Genomic DNA, 27,963 nt, shown 5'->3' with positions numbered 1-27,963 from the left:
AAAAAGTTTTCTTACGGCATTTCAAAGGGCATATGTTATTCTCAATAATATGACAAAATTGGAGGTATGTTATTTTTTAAACTCGTATAAAATCAATTTGAATTTATTCATATTTTTTACTATATTTGGGTATATCTTTTTTATTAGAAGAGATACAGGCAACAAATTCAGCTATAAAACATTCGCCTTAAAGAGTTTTAAAATTCTCTAGAAGATAACTTTCATGAGAAATTTCAAATAAAAAACTTATTGCTAAAAAACTATTTTTTCCAGGAACACCCTAAGTCAACTCCGAAAAATTACTCTAAAATGAGAACGTTAAGAGATAAAAAAAAAAATTTCTTCGACAAAGTTGCTTGCAATTATCTTAACTACAACTTTTTAAACAACACATGTTTTTATTTTGTAAAACAAAAAAGTAAGTTTTAAAAATTCCCTAATTTGAGGACCACCCTGACGTTTGCAAACACCAAAAGAATTTTTAAGAACAAAAACTTTTTCGAAGACACTTAATGTCCAAATATTTAAACAAATGTACTAGCACATTTTGTATAAATTTGTCATTAGAGTGGTCCTATGAAATCCATCTTTTGTCAATAACTTTTTTATTTGAAATTTATCATGAAAGTTATTTTCTAGAGACTTTTAAAACTCTTTAAGACGAATGTTTTATACCTGTATTTGTTGCCTGTATCTCTTCTAATAAAAAAGATATACCCAAATATAGTAAAAAATATGAATAAATTCAAATTGATTTCATACGAGTTTAAAAAATAACATACCTCCAATTTTGTCATATTTTTGAGAATAACATACGCCCTTTCAAATGCCGTAAGAAAACTTTTTTTTTGTTTGCCCCAACCAGAGATATTAACATTTGAAAAGTGCATATTTTTAGTATAAAAACGCCAATAACTCTTGATCGGCGAAAGATATCGACAAACTTTGTGCAACAAAAATTTGCGCCTTTTTAAGATCTAAAAGTTATCTAAAGACACATTTGCTGAGAAATTCGAAATAAGAAAAATAGAGCAACAAAACTGTTTTTTAAGAGCCACCCTAACTCAATTCAAGAAAATAGCTCTAAATCGGCCAATTTAAGAGATACAAAAAAGTTATTTTCAACAAAGTTGCTTGAAATTAGCTCAGCTTTAACTTTGCCGAAAAATGTATACCTTTATTTATTCAAACAAAAAAGTTAGATTTTTGATTTTAATGATAATAGGAACCACCCTAGAATTCATTGTCATAAAAATCAGGGCCTAACTATAAGGAACAACTTTGTAGAAGAGACTTTTAGTCTAAAGTTTCAATTTCAGGCTCAAAACATATCATTCCACCTAAATCTGCATTCTGGACCACTGTGCAATGTTTAGTAGTTGCTTATGGCTGTATTTGGAAGTTCCATAGTCGAATACTGTGATCGAAAGTGGTTCAGCGAGTCCAATTGCATACGCAACCTGCACCAAACAACGACCTTCACCAACGACTTGGCCTGGCCACCCAACGAGCCGCATATGCAGCCGAGCGATCGACCTTTGTGAGGTCCATGCCCGAGAAGGCACCACCACCGTGAGCGCTCCAACCTCCATAAGTGTCTACGATGATCTTACGACCAGTTAGGCCAGCGGCACCCTGTGGTCCACCAATGATGAACAGCCCACAAGGGTTGATGTGAAAAATGGTGTTCAAGTCAAAGTACTTGGCTGGAATGACATCCTTGACGACCAAACAACGAAACTCAACGATCCAACAAATTTGACTTGAAATCATACGACACACCCGACACACACATTCTCTCGTCGGTAAACGGTGACAGCTTGTAGATCTTGCTTGATTTATCAATATCCCTAATCAGAGCAGCACGGCGACTTCATTCGGGTAGGCTTCGGCTTGTACTAGACACCAAAGAGCTGCTTCCGACTGTCTTGCAACAAGCTTCCTGTTTTCTTGGGTTGCCCCAATCTGCGACGACGGGCATTATCCAGGACTCAAATAACGTATGCCACGGCTCTTAACAGACGTTCCCACTTGGAGAAGCGACTGAAATTCACCAACTGTTCCATCACAACCATCACAACCTCTCGATGAACAAGGCAAGCACGTAACTCTTCAGTGGTTTTCGACGGTTCTGCTGCATTCTTCTTCGGCCACTCTCCTTCCGGACGACGTAGAAACTCGGGACCTTGGACCCAACTGGCTTCGGAGCCGAGGTACGGCCCCTTTTTTCACTTAGTCGCTTCATCGGCCCGTTTTGTTTCGAGGGGATCCAGCGCCAGTCTTCACCATCCGTTTTGTCCAAAATCTCCCCCACTCGGCAAGCGACGAACCTCCGATAACGTCTATTGTCCGATCTTATCCAGGCGAGCATAGGAAATCGCACACGCTGAGCGTAGGAAGAAAATGGCTCAGCAGCTCAGCTGTTGAAACGAATCGCATTGACAACTCCGACACACTTGGGTTCCAGCGATCTCATGCGTCAGCCGCCATTAAGCCGGCGCCGGTGGTGTAGTGGTAAGCGTGACTGCTTTCTCACCCCAATGGGTCTGGGTTCAACCAAGCCGAGGTCGGTGGAATTTTTCTGAGGCATAAAAATTTCTGGTCACGTCTTCCTTCGGAAGGGAAGAAAAACCGTTGGTCCCGGCCCATGTGTTTTTGAATGGGTGCGATTAAAGAGGCTAAATTTATAAAGAGACGACATGTCAAAATTGGAACAATCGATTATCTGTCAAAGTCATAGGAAAAGTTATTCCAATCGAGCAGAAGACCTGTCAAATGGATAAGATGTCGCCTCTTTACCCAATCCAGTCTCTTTAGTGCGATATCCTACGCAGGCGTGGAAGCTGCCTTCCTGCACATTTCCGTCCGTCGGTGATTGGCACTAGATTGCGGAACAGAGACCAACGTTAAATAAAGGAAAGAAGAAGAACCGTCATTAAAACGGCGCCGCGATAAAGGCTCGCTCACCAGCAAACCCTAATAAAAATACCATAACCGAATGATAACCCAAACGATTGAACTTTTCCACAAATGGTTTGAATGCTACTCTGAACACGTCGTTAAGCAAAATAACCATAACCATTTTATTAGGGAACCTCTTGTTGGTGGTACTAAAGCAGTAACGGATGACAATGTCGTTATCGAGGTCCTTACTGTCCCTGAACCCACCGAGCTGATTTGGTTGTACCTTTCTCGTATACATCCTAGCGTGAAATCGGAATCAATCAAGAAGCTGGTCAAAGGTTGTGTACAGTGCGATGATCCGATTAAGGTTGAGCCACTAGTCAAAAAAGTATCCGACATCAGCCGTATGAGCTTCATCTCGTATAAAGTCGGATTGGCTCCCAAACTACACGAAGTTGCTCTTACATCGGATACATGGCCGAAAGGAATTTTGTTCCGTGAATTTCAAGACATTTAAAAAAAAATGTGGATGCCAGGTTCGAACACGCCTACTCCAATGACGAACTCTCCTGTTCCGGGAGCTTCCGAGTTCTCAACTCTCATCTCCGGGCTAGGCCCAGTATGCTGATTCAGAATTGGATGCTGCGTTGTGAATTGGAACGGTGTAAACCAGAACGCACTGCCTGTCGCATTATGGGAGACCTCGAGCCACTCAATCCAGCCGCGCCAGTTGTTTCCCGACATCATATTCGTTCTATTTCCTGCCATCAGAGTCGTTCTGGCCCTGCGGTCGAGTTCGGTGGTGGGTCTCCCAATCATCGTCTTCATCCAAGTATACATACAATAGTTACTGTAATTTGCCTGATCATCTTCCGTGTTCCAGTGCAACGCCTCAAGCATCTGCCGGCTGTTTCCTGTTGAGAATATCTTCTGATACTGCTAATTTACAACATCCGCTTTACTGTTCGTACTATCCTAATTCACTCCGGGACGCACAATAAACCGCTTTTTGGAAGTTCCTGGTTCCTCCAGCCCAGTCATGCCGATTCCTGCCAGCGCTCAGCATAGTCGTCCTGGACCTGTGGCTGGATATGGATCAGGAGACTTCCAGTATGCTTTTACAGGCAAGTACAAGCAACCGGTGAACACTCGTGTTTATTTCAGTTACCATGGAGACGTAATTTGTGATTAGCCCCGGTCCCTTTCAAATTGTATCATTATTTATGAACGGCCTTATATTTGAAATAACGTTTCACATTCATCTAGTGATGTCCGATTTTCATTCAAATAATCGTTTAATCGATTAACGAACCGAAAAGTAAACTATTTATAATCGGTTAGATCATGCCGATATAAGCATTAACATCTCCACAGGATCATCACCGATCGTTTCAAACATGTGCTGCACTCTCTCTGGTGGAAAAATGGCAGCACAGCGAACAAAAAATAATCGATTAGTTGTTAATCGAGTAATTAAAAAATGGGACATCTCTGATTTTGGTGTGATTGTTTTGATAAAAATGAGCGCAAAATTTCATCTCTTCCGAAGGGGCAGCAAAATCATAAAATTACCTTGAATACGGGGGGTTCTCATTGGATGAAAGGGACCGTGAAATAAGACACTACAATAGAAAGTTTTTCTTCCGACAGTTTCATCTTAGTATTCATCTTTGGTACAAGTGCCGATCAAATTTTCAGCAATTCGGACTAGGTTAGGCATGTGATGATGCCTCTATAACTCCCAATCCTGGGAACCCGGAACGCGCTGTAGAAAGCCTCATGGAAGAGACGGCGGGTTTTTCAGTCCAGCCTTAGTTCGTCTTGGTCGTTCCGACCTGCTGTCGGATGTGGAGAGGGGTCTTCCAACCCACTCACTATGGGAAGTATTCAATCAGACTCGATGATGGTCAGTTATTGCCTGATGTATCTGTGATTTCCAGGGAGAACTGTCGTTCGATTCCTTGCCGTAAGCATGACGTCGTGATCTTCTACCAAAACGCCGGTGGAATGAATTCTGATGTTGAAGAGTACCGACTAAGTAGTATTATCGGATCGTAGCTACGATGAAATTGTCCTGTCCGAAACGTGGCTCGATTCTCGAACGCTTTCAAGTTAAGTTTTCGGTTCTGACTACGAGGTCTTTCGTTGCGATCGGAATCCTAAGAACAGCTGTAGATCTACTGGTGGAGGTTGTTACGTATTAATTTTGAATACTCAGGGTTATTCTGCGTGGCGAATGAGGTGAGGTGACTCGAGTCACTCGTGTCACCCGATTCCAGCTGGCGAGTGAGGTGAGAAAAGTCACTTAGGATGAACCCGGTGAACTCTCACCTTATTCTCACAGTCGTATTTCGGTGACAAAAGTCGTACTGAAGTGACGATTTTAAGTGACAAGAGTCGTAACCTCCGCTGCTGTCGACTGCATGGAAAACCTTAGAGTTATATAAGCGATGGTTGCGGTTTTCGGTAATTTATTACTTCTTAATTTATTTCAATCAATTTTTTTTTTGTTTCTCCGGCTTCCTCAATATGGCGAAATACCCACAATATTGGTATTTTTGGAATTTTGGTGACGTGTTGTACCGGAAATAGATGTCTGACGCCTCTTTGAAATTCAAGATGGCGGCTTCCGGTTGGAAAAAAAACTTGTAAATTCTGTTAAATACCCCTCAATGTGGGTATTTTTGGAATCCGGGTGACGTGTAGGGACCGGAAAACCATGTCTGATGTCTTTCTGACATTCAAAATGGCGGCTTCCGGTTGGTGAACTATAAAACTTTGAAATTCTGTCAAATACCCCACTATATAGGTATTTTTGGAGTTGGGCAGACGTGTGAGAACCGGAAATCGATGTCTGAGTCCGTTTTGAAATTCAAGATGGCAGCATCCGGTTGGAGAAAACCCTGAAAATTCTGTCAAATACTCTACAATATGGGTATTTTTGAAATCGGGATGACGTCTAGAGTCCGTAAATCCATATCGGACGCCTTTTTGAAATCCAAATGACAGTTTCCAGGTAGAGGAAAATATAAAAATACTGTCAAATATGATATGATATCAATATGATTATTTTTGGAATCGACCGGAAATTCATGTCTGAGGCTATGATGAAATCCATGATGGTGGGCTCCGGTAGAAGAAAAACTTGGAAACACTGTCAAATACACCACCATATGGGTATTTTTGGAATCGAGGTGACGTGTAGAGCCTGGAAAGCAATGTCTGGCGCCTTTTTGAAATCCAGAAAAATACGGATGGGTATTCCGTCCTTACACGTCACTCCGATTCCAAAAATACCCATTATTACCCCTCAATTGGACAGAATTTCCAAGTTTTTCTCGAACAGAAATCACCATATTGAATTCAAAATGTCTCTACACATCACCACAAGCAAAAATACCCATATTGAGGGGTATTTGATAGTATTTTTCAATTTTTCTGTAACTGTAATTTCAAAAAAGGCGTGAGACATCGATTTCCGGTCCCAGCACGTCACCAAGATTCCTGAAATACTCATAAGGCGTTGTATTTGACAGAATATCCCAGTTTTTATTTAACCGGAAGCCGTCATCTTGGATATCAAAATGGCGTCGGGCTTGGATTTCCGGTCGATATACGGCACCCCCTTTCCAAAAATACCCATAGTAAGGGGTATTTGACAGAATTTCCAAGTTTTCTCCAACCGGAAGCCGCCATATTGAATTTCAAAACGGCCTCAGACATCGATGTCCGGTCCCTACACGTTACCAAGATTCCAAAAATACCCATATTGTGGGACATTTGACAAAAATTCCGATTTTTTCTCCAACCGGAAGCCATATAGAATTTGAAAAAGGCGTCAGACATAGGTTTCCGGTCCCTACACGTCATCAAGATTCCAAAAATACCCACATTGAGATGTTGTTCACAGAATTCCCAAGGATTCCCACAGTAATGAGTTTTTGTTACGTCTGGTTCGATTTACGAACCGCCGCGCCGGTTTGGTTCGTAAATGGAGGTTCCAGTGTATTAATAATTTAAAAAAAAAACACGATCGGAAAACAATCTTCGTTCGCAATCGAAAACAACAAACAGCAAAAACTGAAAGGGTCTAGCACAAACCGAACATTTTCAATTCATTTTAATGATATTTTTATACATGGTTTCGAACATGTGAACGCGGATTATGTTTAAGAAAAAAATAGAATATTTTAATCTACCTTGTTTCACATGGAATACGACTCGAAACGCATGTTCGTAGTAAAAAATAAAAACCTGCGTTAAAACTGATAAATGAACCTACAAAAACTGTGTAGGCCCTTTTCGAAAAACAAAGCAAACTGACATTTCGGCGAATGAACACCGAGTCACTTTGCAACTCACCTAAGAATGAACCTCTCGTGTCACCCGAGTCGACTGTCGGAATAGAGTGAGAAGACTCATGTGACTGCGAGGTAACAATTGTCGTCTCACCTCATTCGCCACGCAGAATAACCCTGACTATTTTTGCTACTGTCTGATATTAAGAACAAACTTTTCACACGTTTGAGTAAACGCATTTAAGCGTGCATTCATGAAATTGATGCTGCATGGGCCGCGTTGCTTGAAAAAAAAGACAAGCAACGAAAATTTTACTGTGCCTGACCAGCAGTGAATGCATTTGTTTTCCCGTGCAAAAAAATCGTCAAAGTGGCCGAAACACCGGTGAATTTCGGATTTCGGCACGCGGAGCGCATTTTCCGCTATTTTTCAGTCGTAGATAGTGGGGTGCAGGCTCCAAAAAAGTCGAATTTGGTTTGGAAATTTTTGTGTGGAGGAGCAAATATGGCTCGCCCGTATAAGGAAATAAATGTGTGATATTCAGTGAGAAAAACCGTTAGACGAAAAAAAAAAACTTGAAATTAGTGATTAGGAGGAGAGCAAAAATTTGTGAGTAAAGAAGTTAGTGACAACTGAAGAAAATCGAGAAGTAAAAGGAAAGAAAAATATGACACAGGCGAGCCAAGGAATCATGACGCGATCGCAGGAAGGTGGGTTCATTGACCACTGGAGGTACAAGACGGGACCAACCACACGTTACCACAGCAGGAGGTTCGTCGAATAACCCAACCCCGGGATTATGCAACAGCACAACAGACACGGCATCGAAGGTAGTCTACCTAGAACCGATCAGGTACGAAAACCCCTGCCCGAGTCACCCGGCGGCAGTAGGAAAACTTCTACGAGAAGGTGGATTCACAACGTACAAGGAAAGCACCAAAATCGGTAAGTTCCGGACCTCGATTCCGCAGGTGATTTTGCTCAGCTGTCGAGAGTCAAACTGGACGTGAAGAACTCGAAGATATTCGTGTGCCGCAGGGGCACAGACAGCCGCTAGTTTTCGTCGCGAACGTCCCCCTTGACTTCACGGAAGAGGAGATGCGAGCTTTCATCATCACCAGCGTTCCCGTGTTAAAGGTGGAAAGGACCAAGAAGAAGAACAAGGACGGCGTACTGGTTGACACGAGGAACGTAAAGGTGACCGTACAAGGCAGAGAGGCGCCAGTCTCAGTAAAAATGTATGGAGTCAATTTTTCGGTTGGAGCTGTACATCTTCCCGGTAAAGCAGTGTGCACATTGTTGGAAGTTTGGGCACTCAAAAGCGAGATGTACTGGGAGGATGTTGTGCAGTAATTGCAGCAAAGTTAACGACCAGAACGCGGAATGCGCAAACTCTCCGTTCTGCGTAAACGGCCACTAAAATCACCCAGCGAATGACAGAAACTGCCCGGAACATGAGCGAAAAAGCAGTGTTCTGAAGAAGATGCTGTTGGAAAAAGCCCCCTACACGAAAGCTGAAAAGTCGTATCCAAAATTACAAAACCGTTTCCCAGGTCTGGAGGATCAAGAAGAATTTCCTAAGTTGTGCGGTCAGGATTCAACGGGGCCCGGACACTCCAGCACCGGCCCAAGGATCGTGGCCGAGGGAAGGTGCAGGTGCGCCGGAGGAAAGTGGAGAAACGTTTAGCGCCAAGGCAGAACGGACAAAGCAAGGCCGGGGACAGAAACGGAGCAACAGGAGCATCACGAATTAGGAGGCCAGGAACGGCAAAGCGAGCCGGAGAGAAGCGGCAGGTCATGATACAGCGGAAACTGCTACAAAGCCACGGAGTTTGAGAAATTCATCGGACAGCTGAGCTGGGACCTGATGAAGTTCTGTTTTGGGAAAAGCAGAGCATAAGGGACACAAGCTATTCCCCAAGAGACGATTCGATGGATACGGTGGAGTGGCAATCCTGGTGACAGACGGGTTCGTAGCGGAAGCAATCGAAACTCCCGATTTCGACCTGCTGGAAGTAGTGGGAGTCAAACTAAAACGGGGATCCCACCAAATCAATTTTCTCTCGGCCTACCTACCACCTTCGAGGGGTTCGAGCAACGTGGCTCGCAAGAAGATAACGTTTTCTCGAATTCCTCAAAGAGATGGACTGGGAAACAGTGATAGGAGCGAATTTCAACGCACATCACAAATCCTGGAGCCCAGAATTCACAACCAGCAATCGCGGGAGTTAGTTAGTCGACCTCGATTGAGGAATCAAACCTGATTTTGCTCAACGATGGATCACCCATAACGGTCGTCCCACCTGGCGGCAGGAACTCAACCATCGACGTAACTTCGGTGACCCCCGGGCTGGCCAGGATATCCACATGGACTTTCAAGGGACCACAAGGAGGAATTTGGAAGTACGCATATTTGCGTGATCTAGTCTACGCCAAGGTGCACTCTAACAATTCGTGTAAATGGGTATCAGGAGTGATTTTCGAGCGAGTGGGGCAGGTGATGTTCAATATGTGGGTTGGTTGGATATGAGTCGTGATTTTATTCGTGTAATGTCCAGGCTCATGGCCAATCACTGTTCGTTAACTGACATAACCCCAAGCCATAAAAACTTCCTCAAAGCCCCAAGGCTGCAAAATGCGTGTCGATTCATGGTTGACATGGTTGGTTCTCAATAATGCGATGATCAATCTTTATGATTTAGCCACCATTCGAAAGGTATGGCTATCGTCTTTCATTTAATACAGGTAGATACCCGATTGGACCTGTGATTGGCCATCCGGAACGGAAAAACCCGGAAAAGTCCCGAGCAAAATGCGTGTCGATTGAAGTTGACATGACTGGTTCTCGGAGATTTGGTTACCAAATTTCAAGATTGAACCACTATTTGAAAGGTATAACTATCTACTTACGAACGAAACAGACAACGAACTGATTGCACTTGTGGTTGGCAAATCGGAACGGGAACACCCGCGAAAGGTGGCTCTGTGGAAATTCGGATTCACCGATAAAATGGTCAATTCCTGAAAGTAGACCTAGAGATCCGCGATTGTTTCTAAATTGCTTACAATCATGAGCATAGAAGAAATAAACCATCAACATATCGATTCTGCAACCAAGTGGCCAGAAAACGGTCCTCTGGATATCCGGAATCACCGGAAAAATAGTAAATTCTTGAAAGTAGACTTAGAGATCCACGATTTTTTCTAAATTGCTTACAATCATGAGCATAGAAGAAATAAACCATCAACATATCGATTCTGCAACCAAGTGGCCCGAAAACGGTCCTCTGGATATCCGGAATCACCGGAAAAATAGTAAATTCTTGAAAGTAGACCTAGAGATCCGCGATTTTTTCTAAATAGCTTACAATCATGAGCATAGAAGAAATAAACCATCAACATATCGATTCTGCAATCAAGTGGCCAGAAAACGGTCCTCTGGATATCCGGAATCACCGGAAAAATAGTAAATTCTTGAAAGTAGACTTAGAGATCCACGATTTTTTCTAAATTGCTTACAATCATGAGCATAGAAGAAATAAACCATCAACATATCGATTCTGCAACCAAGTGGCCAGAAAACGGTCCTCTGGATATCCGGAATCACCGGAAAAATAGTAAATTCTTGAAAGTAGACCTAGAGATCCGCGATTTTTTCTAAATAGCTTACAATCATGAGCATAGAAGAAATAAACCATCAACATATCGATTCTGCAATCAAGTGGCCAGAAAACGGTCCTCTGGATATCCGGAATCACCGGAAAAATAGTAAATTCTTGAAAAAAGACTTAGAGATCCACGATTTTTTCTAAATTGCTTACAATCATGACCATAGAAGAAAAAAACCATCAACATATCGATTCTGCAACCAAGTGGCCCGAAAACGGTCCTCTGGATATCCGGAATCACCGGAAAAATAGTAAATTCTTGAAAGTAGACCTAGAGATCCGCGATTTTTTCTAAATAGCTTACAATCATGAGCATAGAAGAAATAAACCATCAACATATCGATTCTGCAATCAAGTGGCCAGAAAACGGTCCTCTGGATATCCGGAATCACCGGAAAAATAGTAAATTCTTGAAAGTAGACTTAGAGATCCACGATTTTTTCTAAATTGCTTACAATCATGAGCATAGAAGAAATAAACCATCAACATATCGATTCTGCAACCAAGTGGCCAGAAAACGGTCCTCTGGATATCCGGAATCACCGGAAAAATAGTAAATTCTTGAAAGTAGACCTAGAGATCCGCGATTTTTTCTAAATAGCTTACAATCATGAGCATAGAAGAAATAAACCATCAACATATCGATTCTGCAATCAAGTGGCCAGAAAACGGTCCTCTGGATATCCGGAATCACCGGAAAAATAGTAAATTCTTGAAAATAGACTTAGAGATCCACGATTTTTTCTAAATTGCTTACAATCATGAGCATAGAAGAAAAAAACCATCAACATATCGATTCTGCAACCAAGTGGCCAGAAAACGGTCCTCTGGATATCCGGAATCACCGGAAAAATAGTAAATTCTTGAAAGTAGACTTAGAGATCCACGATTTTTTCTAAATTGCTTACAATCATGAGCATAGAAGAAATAAACCATCAACATATCGATTCTGCAACCAAGTGGCCCGAAAACGGTCCTCTGGATATCCGGAATCACCGGAAAAATAGTAAATTCTTGAAAGTAGACCTAGAGATCCGCGATTTTTTTCTAAATAGCTTACAATCATGAGCATAGAAGAAATAAACCATCAACATATCGATTCTGCAATCAAGTGGCCAGAAAACGGTCCTCTGGATATCCGGAATCACCGGAAAAATAGTAAATTCTTGAAAGTAGACTTAGAGATCCACGATTTTTTCTAAATAGCTTACAATCATGAGCATAGAAGAAATAAACCATCAACATATCGATTCTGCAACCAAGTGGCCAGAAAACGGTCCTCTGGATATCCGGAATCACCGGAAAAATAGTAAATTCTTGAAAGTAGACCTAGAGATCCGCGATTTTTTCTAAATAGCTTACAATCATGAGCATAGAAGAAATAAACCATCAACATATCGATTCTGCAATCAAGTGGCCAGAAAACGGTCCTCTGGATATCCGGAATCACCGGAAAAATAGTAAATTCTTGAAAGTAGACTTAGAGATCCGCGATTTTTTCTAAATTGCTTACAATCATGAGCATAGAAGAAATAAACCATCAACATATCGATTCTGCAACCAAGTGGCCAGAAAACGGTCCTCTGGATATCCGGAATCACCGGAAAAATAGTAAATTCTTGAAAGTAGACCTAGAGATCCGCGATTTTTTCTAAATAGCTTACAATCATGAGCATAGAAGAAATAAACCATCAACATATCGATTCTGCAACCAAGTGCCCAGAAAACGGTCCTCTGGATATCCGGAATCACCGGGAAAATAGCCAATTCCTGAAAGTAAAACTAGAGACCCGTGATTTTTTCTAAATTGCTTACAATCATGAGCATAGAGGAAATATACCATCAACATATCGATTCTGCAACTAAGTGGCCAGAAAACGGTCCTCTGGATATCCGGAATCACCGGAAAAACAGTAAATTCTTGAAAGTAGACCTAGAGATCCGCGATTTTTCTAAATTGCTTACAATCATGAGCATATGACACCAAAATATTGATACTGCTACCGGGTGGCCGGAATATGGTGCTCTGGATATCCGGAATCACCGGAAAAATAGCCAATTCTTAAAAGTAAACCTAGAGATCCGTGATTTTTTAGAACATGTGAAGAACCCTTAGTTGAGAAGAGATATCTCAGTGCCATAGTGAATCGGTCCCCCGGTGGCCATAAAACGCCCTTCTGGATATCCGGATTCACCAGAAAAATGTTCAATTCCTATAAGTAGTCCTAGAGATTCGCGATTTTTTCTAAATTGCATAGCATCATGAGCATAGAGTAAATATGACACCAAAATATTGATACTGCTACCGGGTGGCCGGAATATGGTGCTCTGGATATCCGGAATCACCGGAAAAATAGCCAATTCTTAAAAGTAAACCTAGAGATCCGTGATTTTTTAGAACATGTGAAGAACCCTTAGTTGAGAAGAGATATCTCAGTGCCATAGTGATTCGGTCCCCCGGTGGCCATAAAACGCCCTTCTGGATATCCGGATTCACCAGAAAAATGGTCAATTCCTAAAAGTAGTCCTAGAGATTCGCGATTTTTTCCAAATTGCATACAATCTTGAGTATAGAGGAAATATACCACTACCATATAGATTCTGCCCGGGGTTGCTAGAAAACGGTTCTCAGGATATACGGAATCACTGGAAAACTAGTCATTTTCAGGAAGTGGACCTAGAGCTCTGCAAGTTTTTAGAAAATGAATAGAGCGCTTATTTGAACAAATATGTCTCAGCGCGATATTGATTCGATCCCCGGAAGCTATAAAAGGCCGGTAAAATGGTTAATTCCTTAAATTAGTCCTAGAGGTCCATAATATTTTTCTAAATTGCGTACAATCTTGAGCATAGAGAAAAAATGCCATCACCATATTGATTATGCCACCATAAAACTGGATTTCCCGAATCACCGTAAAAGTAATCATAAAACTCTGCGAGGAGGATACATCTCAGTACCATATTAATTCAAACACCCAGTAGCCATAAAACACCCTTCCGAATATCCAGATTCTTCATAAAAGTGGTCAGTTTTTGAATGTGTGCCTGGACCTATGATTTTTTGACTTTAATAAATGCTCAGAATGCTGAGAAAAATTGAAATTTATCTGCGTCATATCGATTCACTCACGTGGTAGTCATAGAATATTAACTTGGATATCCGGATTCTTCTGACATGTGGTAGATTTCAAAATATGGTCCTGAGTTACCTGCTGTTCTATTTTTTTTTGTTAACGTCGGTTTTCTGTTCCGCAATCTAGTGCCAATCACCGACGGATATCGATTGCCATCCATTGACGACAATCGAATGTGCAGAGAGGCAGCTTCCACACCTGCTTAAGGATATCGTACCCATCAACGCATAAGGGCCGGGACCAACGGCTCTACTTCCCTTCCGAAGGAAGACGTGACCAGAGATTTTTATGCCTCAGAAAAATCCCACCGACCTCGGCTGGGATTGAACCCAGACCCATTGGGGTGAGAGAGCAGTCACGCTTACCCTACACCACCGGCGCCGAAAAAAATCTCAGTCCTGTCCTTGCAAATATTGACGAAATGTTTTTATTAGTTTACGTTATTTTTGTTTTACTAAGTAATACAAACAGATTCTCGAACTTTACCACCTTCCTCCTATACTTCATAACATTGACAAAACCATGGCATAGATCGATGTCCGATACTACACATATATTATAGATCTGGCCCAACAGATAGCTTGCTTGCATTAGCAGCAAAAATATTGTGAACATTGCTGAGCAAGCGTACAGTGACGACGCGTGAGACCTACGAACGTTCCATATAGCGAATATCCAACGTGACGTTACCACTGCAGTTCATGCAAAAAAAAAGTAAACATTATGATAAAATACAAACACCACTAAACATTGCCTCATATCACTAACACCAACAAGCCAGTTGAGCAGGATCTTATACAAAGGACATCAGACAGCTATCCTCAGCATCTCTGTCATTCAATTATCTTATTGTCATTAGCCACAGTAACAGGAATGTTGTTGCTTCTGGCATTATTGCTTACCACTTTTTGATGTATACACATTCAGTTGACTTTCACCCATAGTTTCTTCATTGTCATCACCAATAATTATGTCTTCCTCCTCGGAATATTCTTCCACCACCATTTCCTCATCAATCGAGCATTCCGATTCATCCTCACTTTCTTCCCAATCACTTGATTCACTCATTTTTTTTATTCAGACAAAGCGAAACACGTCACTTTCGAATAGATTGAATTTGAAATATGGATGGCTTCAAAAATAAACAAATCACGCTAAAACAAGAAACACCACTTGTGCCGTTCGCATAACGGGTTATAAAATGTTACAAGGCTATCTTGATGTAACATGTTATAACTCCGTAGTGCAAACATAGAATTACAGTAAAAAATGTGTTAGTACACACACAACAAACCTATTCAATATTTCACAAAACCATCTGCACATTTGTCAATGGGCTTATTGGGTAATATAACATTGTACAATGTACTAAGAAACTGTGATCAAATTCACATACATGTATGTAATATTGTATCTGCTTTTAGCAATTTTGAAACATGGATTACATAGATTTATATTACATTTTTACACATTACATTACAACTTTTTTTACAGAGGAGAGTATACGTATCGCTAAGAAAACCGTCTTTTGATCCGATGCCAAGTTTCAAAAAACATTCAAGTAAGCTCGACGAGATCAGAATATGTCTGTACAACTTCTTCTTCTTCGCATTTAAATCTTATTGCTTATCGCATATTACCTTATTGCGTGCTCTCAACTTATACACAGCAAAAAAATAATTTTGATATCACGTCAAAGTGGATGCACTACAATCATGTCGAAAATATGGTGTAATATTACTTGCTAAAAAGGACAAAATTATCATTAATACAATGCATGAACTGACATTACGCTGCTTTTACTGCATTTGTTTATTTATGTGGTCATAAAAATTACATGAAATTTTCGACATGATTGTAGTGCATCCACTTTGATGTGATATCAAAATTATTTTTTTGCTGTGTACCTCGTTCACACTACAACCTATATCATATAATATAGGTTGTCTTGCAATGAGCACTCATACATTTAGTTTTCACTGGAAATCCTATATGAGTGCTCGGTGCAATACAGCCTATATTACATGATATAGGTTGTAGTGTGAACGGGGTATTAGTGTTCTAAATGCACTTCCACAGTTATGAATTGAGAGACGTCGATGCCAATACCAATACATGAATTGGGGCCTATGGGACCCCTATGTCTGTACATATGTAAGGGGAGATCCCCCAGCGCGACATATCTCATTGCTCGGACATTGATGATTTCCATGATTTCAACGGTCAATGGAAGTATAAGACAAGAAATAAGAAGAAGCTTACATGCCAAAACACGTGAATAACACGCATGAAACCGTGGATAAAAGCAATGCCCGGTATTGAGAGATGCCCGCCGCTTAGGGATCTGCCCCTTTTTTAAATTTTTTTATAGTATGGATAAAAATGCTTCAAAAACCTGGCTTTGTTTTGTGGTGTTGTTATGCAGTAATCGAGTTTATACCCATATGTACCCTTGACCACGATGTGAACTCACTAATCATCTAGTGCCTTCCTACTGAAAACAACTCCTTAAGCTGGGTTTAGACAAGGTAAGTCAATTGATCAACTCAGTTGAATTCAATTGGCTTGAAAAGTTGAGCCTGGTTCAACTTTTTTCAATTCAAGTGAGTTGATCAAGTCAGTTGAATGGCATGGTTTACACGTTCAATTCGCGTTCAAGTCAGTTGAATTCAACTGATTTGATCAATTGACTTGCCCTGTCTAAACCCAGCTTTACTCTCTTCAGTAGCCTAGACTTCCCACACGACCACGTGTGTGGTGTGTGGTGTGTGGTGTGTGTCTTTGTGTGTTAAACAATTTTGAGTAACGTGATTCTCAGTAACACCTCATATAATACCTCATAACATGAGAATTAAAACCAAGTGCAATGTTATAAAAAGTGCCCAGAATTACATTGGACACATCCGGACACATGACATATCCGAACGCATGCAATTCGGTCCAGTGGTTAGTGAGAAAAACATTACTCAAAATTGTATAACACACATACATATACTCATCACGTGGTCTTCGACCTCGATTCGAAACAATACGAAGGGAGATGTCTGCCCTTGGCGCAATTAATGTCGGCGAGGAAATGCGTCGAGAGGAGGGCACCTGGGATGCCGTCAACAGGGCAGTCGCTCAAATGCTGTTGAACCTGCAACGTAAGTAGGCAGACGATCAGCGAGCTAGTAACACCAGCTAGCGCTGATATTATGAGAGGTACATAACCACTTTTAGGAATACACTATTTTTCCGGTGTTTCCGATTATCCAGAAGGGCCTTCTATGGCCTTTGAGGGATTGAATCAATGTGGCACTGAGATATCTCTCTCAACTAAGAGTTTTTCACATTTTCTAAAAAATCGCAAATCTCTAGGTCTACTTTCAAGAATTGACCTTGGTCCCGTTTATTCAGGATGTCCAGAGGACCGTTTTCAGATCACTTGGAGGAGGATCGATATAGTGATGGCATATTTTCTCTATGCTCACGATAGAATCCAATTAAGAAAAAATCGCGGGTCTCTAGGACCATTTTTAGGAATGGACTAATTTCCCGAAGGATCAATACATTTACTAAAAATTCACATAGCATTAGAACCACTTTGTAAAAATTACTACTTTTCCGATGTATCCGAATATCCTGAGGAACGTTTTCTGGCCACCCTGAAGGAGAATTGATATGGTGATGGCATATTTCCTCTTTACTCAATATTGTATGCAATTTATAAAAAATCACGGATCTCAGGGACTACTTTTAGTAATTAACCAATTTCCCGGTGAATCCGGATAACCAGAAGGGCGTTCTATGGCCACCGGGGGATCGAATCAATATGGCACTGAGGTATTTCATCTCAACTGAACGTTCTTCACACGTTCTAAAAAATCACGGATTTCTAGGTCTACATTCAGGAATTGCCCTTGATCACAGTGATTACGGATATCCAGAGGACCGTTTTCTGGTCACCTAGCAGCCGCATAGATATAGTGATAGCTTATTTCCTCTATGATTATTATTGTGTGCAATTTATGAAAAAAATCGCGGAACTCTAGGATCACTTTTAGGAATTGGCCATTTTCTCAGTGAATCCGGATATCCACGAGGGTGTTTTATGGACACCCGGCAGCAAAATCGATTCAGCGATGGCATATTTCCTCTAAGCTCAAGATTGTATGCAATTTAGAAAAAATCGCGGAACTCTAGGCTACTTTCAGGAATGGATAATTTTACCGATTATTCCGGCCATCTAGAGGACCGTTTTCTGGCCCCTCGGTAGCATAATCGATATGGTGACAGCATATTTTCTTTATGCTCATGATGCTATGCAATTTAGAAAAAATCGCGAATCTCTAGGACTACTTTTAGGAATTGAACATTTTTCTGGTGAATCCGGATATCCAGAAGGGCGTTTTATGGCCACCGGGGGACCGAATCACTATGGCACTGAGATATATCTTCTCAACTGAGGGTTCTTCACATGTTCTAAAAAATCACGGATCTCTAGGTTTACTTTCAAGAATTGGCTATTTTTCCGGTGATTCCGGATATCCAGAGCACCATATTCCGGCCACCCGGTAGCAGTATCAATATTTTGGTGTCATATTTCCTCTATGCTCATGATGCTATGCAATTTAGAAAAAATCGCGAATCTCTAGGACTACTTTTAGGAATTGAACATTTTTCTGGTGAATCCGGATATCCAGAAGGGCGTTTTATGGCCACCGGGGGACCGAATCACTATGGCACTGAGATATCTCTTCTCAACTAAGGGTTCTTCACATGTTCTAAAAAAATCACGGATCTCTAGGTTTACTTTTAAGAATTGGCTATTTTTCCGGTGATTCCGGATATCCAGAGCACCATATTCCGGCCACCCGGTAGCAGTATCAATATTTTGGTGTCATATTTACTCTATGCTCATGATGCTATGCAATTTAGAAAAAATCGCGAATCTCTAGGACTACTTTTAGGAATTGAACATTTTTCTGGTGAATCCGGATATCCAGAAGGGCGTTTTATGGCCACCGGGGGACCGAATCACTATGGCACTGAGATATCTCTTCTCAACTAAGGGTTCTTCACATGTTCTAAAAAAATCACGGATCTCTAGGTTTACTTTTAAGAATTGGCTATTTTTCCGGTGATTCCGGATATCCAGAGCACCATATTCCGGCCACCCGGTAGCAGTATCAATATTTTGATGTCATATTTCTTCTATGCTCATGATTGTATGCAATTTAGAAAAAATCGCGGATCTCTAGGTCTACTTTCAAGAATTTACTATTTTTCCGGTGATTCCGGATATCCAGAGGGCCGTTTTCTGGCCACTTGGTTGCAGAATCGATATGTTGATGGTTTATTTCTTCTATGCTCATGATTGTATGCAATTTAGAAAAAATCGCGGATCTCTAGGTCTACTTTCAAGAATTTACTATTTTTCCGGTGATTCCGGATATCCAGAGGACCGTTTTCTGGCCACTTGGTTGCAGTATTGATATGTTGATGGTATATTTCTTCTCTGCTCACAATTGTTAGCAATTTAGAAAAAATCGCGGATCTCTAGGTCTACTTTCAGGAATTGACCATTTTATCGGTGAATCCGAATTTCCACAGAGCCACCTTTCGCGGGTGTTCCCGTTCCGATTTGCCAACCACAAGTGCAATCAGTTCGTTGTCTGTTCCGTTCGAAAGTAGATAGTTATACCTTTCAAATAGTGGCTCAATCTTGAAATTTGGTAACCAAATCACCGAGAACCAGTCATGTCAACTTCAATCGACACGCATTTTGCTCGGGACTTTTCCGGGTTTTTCCGTTCCGGCTGGCCAACCACAGGTCCAATTGGTTTTCTATCTGTTCAAAATAAAATTAGATAGCCATATCTTTCGATTGGTGGCTGAATCATAACGATTGGTGATTGTATTGCTGAGAACCAGTCATGTCAACATGCATCGACACGCATTTTGCAGCCTTGGGGTTATGTCAGTTAAACACCCACCTCTGCCGTATTACGCTTGCCGACAGCAACTTGTGTACCTGTGGAAACGGTTATCACGACATCGAGCATGTTGTTTGGTCCTGCTCCTTGCATCATGAGGCGAGATCCGTTCTGTGTAATTCCCTTACGGTTGGAGGAAAACAACCCTTTAAGCCAATTAGAGACGTCTTGGCTTGCCGTGATATCGACTTTATAAGCTTTCTTAAAGCTGTTGATGTATGTGTTTAATGTTTTATGTTTTAGCAGTGGCGTTTCCTTAACCTCAATCTACCTGTGCACAAAAACCAGTGCTGTAAATTCTCAAAATCATTTGAGCATTTTTGATGAAAATGAGAAAAGTAGCTTTTCGCTATCAAAGGGGACCTCCTCCGAATGGGTGATATCAGTTGCTTAGTCATTTGACGAAGGCATGGATCATTCTCATTTGAGAAACGCTATATATCATTCAATTGAGTGTAACCTACACACAAACGAAGCTCTGGTCGACATTCCGGCAAAAAAGCGAAGCCAACCCGACACCAACCTGACTTCTATCAAACCCCAACCCGATGTTGACCCGACATTGACCCGACATAAACTCAAAATTGACCCGACAACAACACGACATTGGGTCGACATTGACCTTAAATTAGCCTTACATTGATCCGACATCGGGTCGACTTGCCTGTTCGGGACCATTTTGCTGGATTTCTTCCATACTCCACTGTCGCATATCAAATGATACTGAGTGACTCAATTGACAGTGACAATGAGCTTCGAATGAGAAAGGGGCTCTTCAAATTATGGTCATGTGAGAATTCGTTTACACAGAATTGATTGAATGGTTGTATTGGTTCATCTTCAATCGAATGATATGAAAATTTACAGCACTGGCACAAACTCTCAAAACATAAACAATTATCAAAATATTGCTTGCAATGGATAGATATCGAGTAAACTAGAAGATTAAGTGTATTTTTCAACCGATTCGAGTATGAATATGGTATTAAATCTGGTTTTTTAAGTTGGTGCACAGGTAAAAAGTGAGGTTACGGAACGCTACTGTGTTTTAGTCATCCTTTACGTGTAAGTTTTAAATTAGTTCAAAATGCTTTCCCTTGTCCTCCCTCCAAATGATCAATAAATGTAATCCCTAATGTCGAGTAAGCCGCGAGTAATCGGCCCCCGTTCTACTAACATTAGTTGTAAGAAATGATATTCATGTAATGTCATGTAAAAATCACCAGTATGTAAACACAATCATGTAAAAAATATTCGGCTTCGCAAAGCTAACGCATTTGAGCCTTGAAAAATAAATGGATTAATGGATGGGATTATAAATGGATTATTAAAAAAAAATGGGATTGAAGACAGGTGCATCAGTTCGCACATCAATCAGCTGCGAAACCGAACGAACGCCGACAGTAAGTCAACGTCTGGCTCGATTCCGTCCAAGGCAGACAAGCAATATTTGCCTCTCGACATCATACTACGAACCTGGAACCTGCACAAGCCAAGCCAGCCACAACCACCAGGTCCATCCACATCACCATCAGCCCGGTCGCGCAGACGCCATCAACGCTCGAAACGCCATCCACGCCAGCTTTTCCGAGCCTAGTTTGGGTTACTTCGGAATCGACAACAGATCTTCGTCAGCCGTCATCCATCACGTCTACGACTACGTCGGGATTTTCGCATAAAATCTCTGAAGGGAAGGGAAGTAAAGCCGTTGGTCCCCGGTCCATGAGTTGATGGGTCGATAGGTTGGGTTCAGGTGTGGAAGTACAGAAAACAAGATCGACGGAAAACAAATCAAAGAAAGAAAAAAAAAAAACTGCTCTAGACATATGTAAAACATCAGAACACCGAACCCTTTTTTCAAAGCATTTTTTTTTAAATATGTTCAATAAGATATAAACTCAGGTGTATCTAATGATGCAGTCCTAATGGGTAAGGAATACCTTAATTTTAATAATTTCTTAAATAAAACTCAGGTGGGTGCATTATGGGTTCATTGCCCTATATGAATCTATGGGTTCGTAAAAATACCGTTGTTTCCGTAGATCTGGCATCGTGTGTAATTACAGTTACAAGCTCGTTGCTACACTGAAGGAGCCATTGCTGGTAGGATCAGTAACCGATGCTAGTAAAGGTTGCCAAAACATTTTTTTGACGTAGAACTACGTCTTTGTCGACTATACTGGGGTGCAAATCAAAAAATATGTGTGGTAAAGTAGTGTTAGGTTTTGAACGCTTATAACTTTGTCATTTATAGATGCAATTAAAATCCAAATACGCCAATCGATAGGATATTACATTACAAACCTGCTGAAATAAAAAAAAAATCTATTTTTCTGCAATAAAACTTTTGAAAAATGTACAAATGATAATTTTATCACTGTTTTCATGAAATAAGCGTTTTTCCCAAACCCAGTCATCATAATCGAGTACCACTTGGTTGCACATCGTTCTGAAAAGATATAAAACAGCATGTCACGCTTCTGCTCATTACCGCTTCGGACGGCGTGCAGTAAGCAGGAGCAAGTCAGTGATTAAAGGTGACTTGGGTCCCGTTCAACTAAGGGGCTGTTCATTAACTAAGAGGGGGAGGGAGGGGGCAAGAATCCCAAAAAATTGTCTACGTAGTTAATGAACAGCCCCTAATACGAAACGTGGAAAAGTTAATTAATTAATTAATTTAGCTTTATTTAGGAGGCTTTCAGCCTTAGGCTGGTTCGCCTCCGGTGGAAAAGTTATTTATACAAAACACACCCCCCCCCCCCTCTCCTATAGCGAGAACCTGAAAAAAACATCCGGGAAATAATTGTTAAGCAAACTACAATGTAGTAAAAAAAAGTTTAATTCCGTTAATTTTTTTACCCAACTACTGCACAGAGTACTTCGAATTTGAAGAAAAAAAATCGCTCGCAATATTTTGATGTTATTCTGTGAGTGATTTACCACCAACTGACTGTAAAACATATCTAGTACCTCTATATATGCAATTAGATAAACATCCGATGTCCATCCTTTTTTTTAAATATTCTGCACAAAAGATACTTTCTGCCCCACCCAATTCATAAAAAAAACGATGGGAAATCCTGTCAGGGGTGGGGCTTAGAAAGTATTTTTGTGCAGAATATGTAAAGAAGGAGGGGCGTCGGATGTTAACCCTAATGCATATACCGTGCATCATTTAGATAGAAACTCTATCTACTGTTTCCAATTGGGTTCATTAAGGGTTTTGAGGTAAAGGCATATTCGTAATCTACATTAAACATGGAACCGAAATCTGAAATTTGATTAAAATTGGACCACTGGAACTATTTTAAATAATTGCGATTACATTGGCAAATATCACCATTTTAGCGCCCCTCTGTGGGACTTTGTATGGGAGCGAGCTGTCAATTTGTTAGTTTAGTGTCAAGCAGTGGAGTTAATATTTTGCTTTAAACTTTGATTTAAAAATCGAGATGAAAGTCCACGGTATCGAAAAAAAAATCGTTGTGCTCTAAAAACGAAGCTCATTCAGTTGATGTATAAAAATCTACACACTTTTTTAAAATAAAAGAACTCAAGTAGCGCAATTACTCAGAAATGCTTGTGTGATTACGAGCCCGCGTTTCAATAAAATCCTATTTTGAGAACATTGTTCGATTTTTAGTATTATTAGAAACTAGAAAGTTAGACTTTTTCACCAAACACACATTTTTCATGTCCATATATAATATTCATAGAAAAAAAACACGGCATACATTTAGACGTAGTGCGCAAATGACATAAACCATAACCGAAACATTGAAATACTTTAAAAATTTAAGATAAAGTATAATAATCAAAAATGCATGACGTACATCAATTTTGCGTAGTTCTACGTCATACTGCGGTCGTGTCTAGGACACAACCCTTTAATTTTTTTTTTTTCGATTTTCCCAACACTGATGTGCTTCTTATGTCTTATTCTCTGGATCTCACATTTCTAGGCCGAGATTGAAACCCTGAAACAGGAGAATGAAATCCTGAAAGAGGAAGGCGCGGTGGGAGGAACTGGCGCAGGCGTCAGCGATGCAGGTCCATCCGGCGGTGTTGCAGGCAACAGAGGTTTCAGCTCGCGCCATGCCCGACGTCCATTTTCACGCGCCCAGGATTTGTCCCGTGAACTGCGGCAAGCGGCGGCATCGGCGGAAAACAACCTAAGGTAGGGTCGATATCGGCTATGTTTCTATTGTTTTACATTAACATTTTTTTTCTCTCGTCAATTGAAGGCAACTTTTGACCGGTGTGGACAACTTACGCATGATGGCTAGCACGATTGAGAATATCGATCGTATCGATATCACCCACACGGATGATTTCCTCTCGGACAGTGATGACAACGATCTCCTAGGGCCGGCACTCTAAACTAGGTGAACACATAGATCAACTACTCTAGCCCTCTTTTTCCGTTCTCCTACCTAGTTTATTTTCAATTGACTAGTACGTTGCTTCTGGCCGAAACGCGTCAGGCGCTCTTGCCGAACGAAATTCAAATGACTTATCCTGTGATGTACGATTTTTGTTTAGTTATTCGTTTTTACAATTATGTTTAGACAGACAAGAAAGCGATTGAATGTGGTATGGAACTCCTCCGTTTGGCCCCGCAGAGGTCAGGATCAATAAAAAAAAAAGAAAGAACGCTACAAAAAAAATCCGGTTTTGAGATGCGAATGAACTGCGTTCTACTTATTTATGATATTAGGATGCACGTAATAAAGGTAGACATAAAATTGAAATGCCAACAGAGTGAAAACGTTAGTTTTGCAATATGATTGTGAGTCAAATTTTGTTACATAGCTAGTGTACGAAAATATAAGAAAAAATACAGAAAAAAAATATTAGCTTGCAGATGAATTTAGAAACAGAGAACGGAATGAATATCGCGCACAGCCATAGGGAAAGTGATTTGCAGATGTAGAAAAGGTTCTTAGCCGCTTCACCTGATGTCTTTCCATTTGCAGCAGCAGCACACATTCTCCAGTGGGGCCAGCTAGTGAACGAGAGGAAACAGTTATCGCCCTCCCTCAAAGGTGGTCCGATGGTAGTGAAAAGACTGACCGACTGAGTAAACACACAAGAATGTAAAATGTCATTATACTATGAATAGAGCTCTAGAATTGCATCATTTTGACGTAAAACCAGATACCTAGCTACAACATACACACATACACGAACAGACGATACACGAACACACACAAAAGAAGCAAAGAGTAAGATTCAACACTGCATGCAACCACATTCGCGCACCTTGCATATGTATAACAGCAACTCATAAATTATAGCTATATATATATATATATATATTGTACATTATGAATGCCTACTCGTTGTCTAGGTTTTATGCAGAATGAGACGATGTGTAAAAAACGAAAATCAAAGCTACTAATAATGATCTTTGTCAAACAACTGATTGGCATTTTGCTCGAATCCGAAAGCATAGAACCCGGGCCGGGATTGTTCCGTTCAAGAGGGGACAACATTTTAGAGTTGAGATCGCTTCCAGCTGTGTTCTGTGCCAAGCAGGGCTGGTAGTGGGTATGTGGTACAATAGTAGTGACTTTGGTGACTAAAATATCGAAAATAGTGACTGCTTTAAATCAATTAAAAGTGACCAATAGTGACATTTATTGTTCGGAAAGATATGGATCCAATCTTGCATTGATTGCGATTGCCATTTGAAGAAATTTTATTAACTCACAAACCCATCATAAGCATTTTTCATGCTTCTTTAAAATAAAAAAAATGGTATAAATTTGTTCTCTAAAACTAAGTATGAATTGAATAAGCAAGAGCACGGTCCAATTCTGACCTCCATTTATTAACTGCACTCTTTTATCTAGGGAAAGTGTGCCTTTTTTAACTCTAGTGGTCCTCTAATTGGCCCTATTTAAAAATGTTTTCAATCTTTGCACAATTTATTTCGATACATTCACCCCTATTCTGTATTTCGTTTCGAACGAAATTCTCATACAAAAAAATATGTTTTTGTATGAGAATTTCGTTCGAAACGAAATACAGAATAGGGGTGATTGTTAGAACATATATATATCAAATATGATTTAGGCCTAAGCATGAGCATGAGCATTGATGACCATACATTTCAGTAGTTGCTACTCCGTCATTGACCAGATTTAGCGAAATTTGCACAAAGAACCATATGAACGGGGCTTGGGACTAGCAATCTATTCTCAGGCTGTGAACCATTTGCCGAGATAAATTTAACTCGTGGTTAAAAGTGACATTTCGAAAGTTATTTTCTATGTTCGAAAATCCCCGTGCTGTCGATCGACCGGTTTTCGAGCCACGGTTGTCAAAATTTAACTTCTTGTCTGTCAGAAATAACCATGCTCGGATAGCAGGGTTAATCGATAACTTTTCATCTGTCAAATTTTAACCAAAAGTTAAAATAATCCACCAAATGGTTCAGAGCCTCAGTGTACAAAATCCGGAGAATCCATATTTTTTAGGTCATCGGAGAGGGAAAGGATTGTTATTTCAACAACGTTGCTACTAGAGACCGAGTATACCTCTGCATCTCCACGGTTGTCACGGGAAGGACGTTTTTGTTAGTAGGAAGGGTAAATTAGATCTGGATTCACATTGGAAAGTGATGCGCTCTTTTAAAACCTGTTAAACAAATGACGCGACCCTATCAACTCAGTAATGTACAGAGGCTTTGGTTATAACCCACGATCTTCTGCTCAGTAAGCAAAAACGGTCGCTCTAAGGACACCGTGCCCCTTACATCACAACAAGCTACGACCGACGATCGTTCATTGTCGGTTACAAGAAGATATTACAATAAAATAAAATCATCCAAAGTAGTTACCAATGTCTTTCGAGCCGTTTCAGGCGTACGTCACATTTGTCTAAATATACTTATTACTTTTTTGAATCGTTCCTCTAACGATTTTCTATAATAGAGACCTGGATATATTAACTTAGCAATGTAATGAGGCTTGGGTTTTAACCCATGATCTTCTACTCATTAAGCAAAAACAGTTGCTCTATAGCCACCGTGCCCCTTACACTACCACAATCTACGACCGACTCAACAAAAAGTTATTCAAATGAAGCGACGTCTCTGAAAGCAGCCAAAAATGTCTTCCAAACTGGATCACGCATAGAACTTTTCCGAAATTCATGGTTTAAAATACTCATCTTTTGGTTATTAACTGCGCTTTATGCTCTCGGAACCCAACGATGGTGCAAAACCGATCCCTCCAGGGTTATCGAGCATCTCACAACCACAACACCCCACGACAAAATATGATTAAGTTTTCACTTGGTATGTAATGATGAACAACAGAGATACGCGATAATTCATATATTATGTCGTTTTCGTTTTTGCGGTGTAGCTACACCGGTGCTACACTGCCGTACACCGAAATATTTTAGGGTGTAGATATAGGATGCACCTTTGTTTACAAACAAATGATGTTGAGCTGTCAAAGACTCGCGCTTATTCCTGCTTACACTACACCGGTGCTACACCGCAAAAACCACGGGACTGACATCAAATGTTTCCACTATGGGATTTCACAAATTTGACAGTACCCCTCTTAACTGGCTATACATTTATGGCCCATAACAAATCTGAACAACACATACGAACTTTGCGGCTGTATTGTATATTTTACAGCTGTCGCTTACACCGCATGTGTTTGTTTTGCGTTGGTTGTAAGCGTGAGTGAAAAATAGCGGACAACAGAAAAATGCTGGCTTAGCAGCCCCGTGGCAAAAACGAAAACGACAATAGTTTCAGCGACTGATGGTTAATTTTAAATATACTAACGGTACTGTCAACCAGTAGAAACTAACGATTTTAAATTATCTCACTACATACTTGACTAGCCTATTGGCACAAACGAAGTGACAGACGACTAAGGCTCTGAACCATTTGGTGGATTATTTTAACTTTTGGTTAAAATTTGACAGATGGAAAGTTATCGATTAACCCTGCTA

At 40.6% G+C, this 27,963-nt stretch overlaps 1 protein-coding gene across 2 annotated transcripts in view; it reads left to right on the top strand.

The window, feature by feature from the left end:
* The window catches only part of l(3)04053 (lethal (3) 04053), a 28,813-nt gene extending 3,409 nt beyond the window's left edge, over positions 1 to 25,404 (top strand). For both annotated transcript variants that reach the window (XM_065235751.1, XM_065235750.1), the window contains exons 4-5: positions 23,946 to 24,160; positions 24,228 to 25,404. In XM_065235751.1, the coding sequence (XP_065091823.1) occupies positions 23,946 to 24,160; positions 24,228 to 24,363 (351 nt within the window). In that variant the 3' untranslated portion in view covers positions 24,364 to 25,404. The remainder of the gene's footprint in view (positions 1 to 23,945; positions 24,161 to 24,227) is intronic.
* Positions 25,405 to 27,963: the final 2,559 nt, after the last annotated feature.

Source organism: Ochlerotatus camptorhynchus, unplaced genomic scaffold (genome assembly GCF_037179485.1).
Source record: "Ochlerotatus camptorhynchus isolate MF236.1 unplaced genomic scaffold, CSIRO-AGI_Acam_v1.1 ptg000503l, whole genome shotgun sequence".
In the NCBI taxonomy this organism is placed as follows: domain Eukaryota; kingdom Metazoa; phylum Arthropoda; class Insecta; order Diptera; family Culicidae; genus Ochlerotatus; species Ochlerotatus camptorhynchus.
This window is presented reverse-complemented; position numbering and strand designations above follow the sequence as displayed.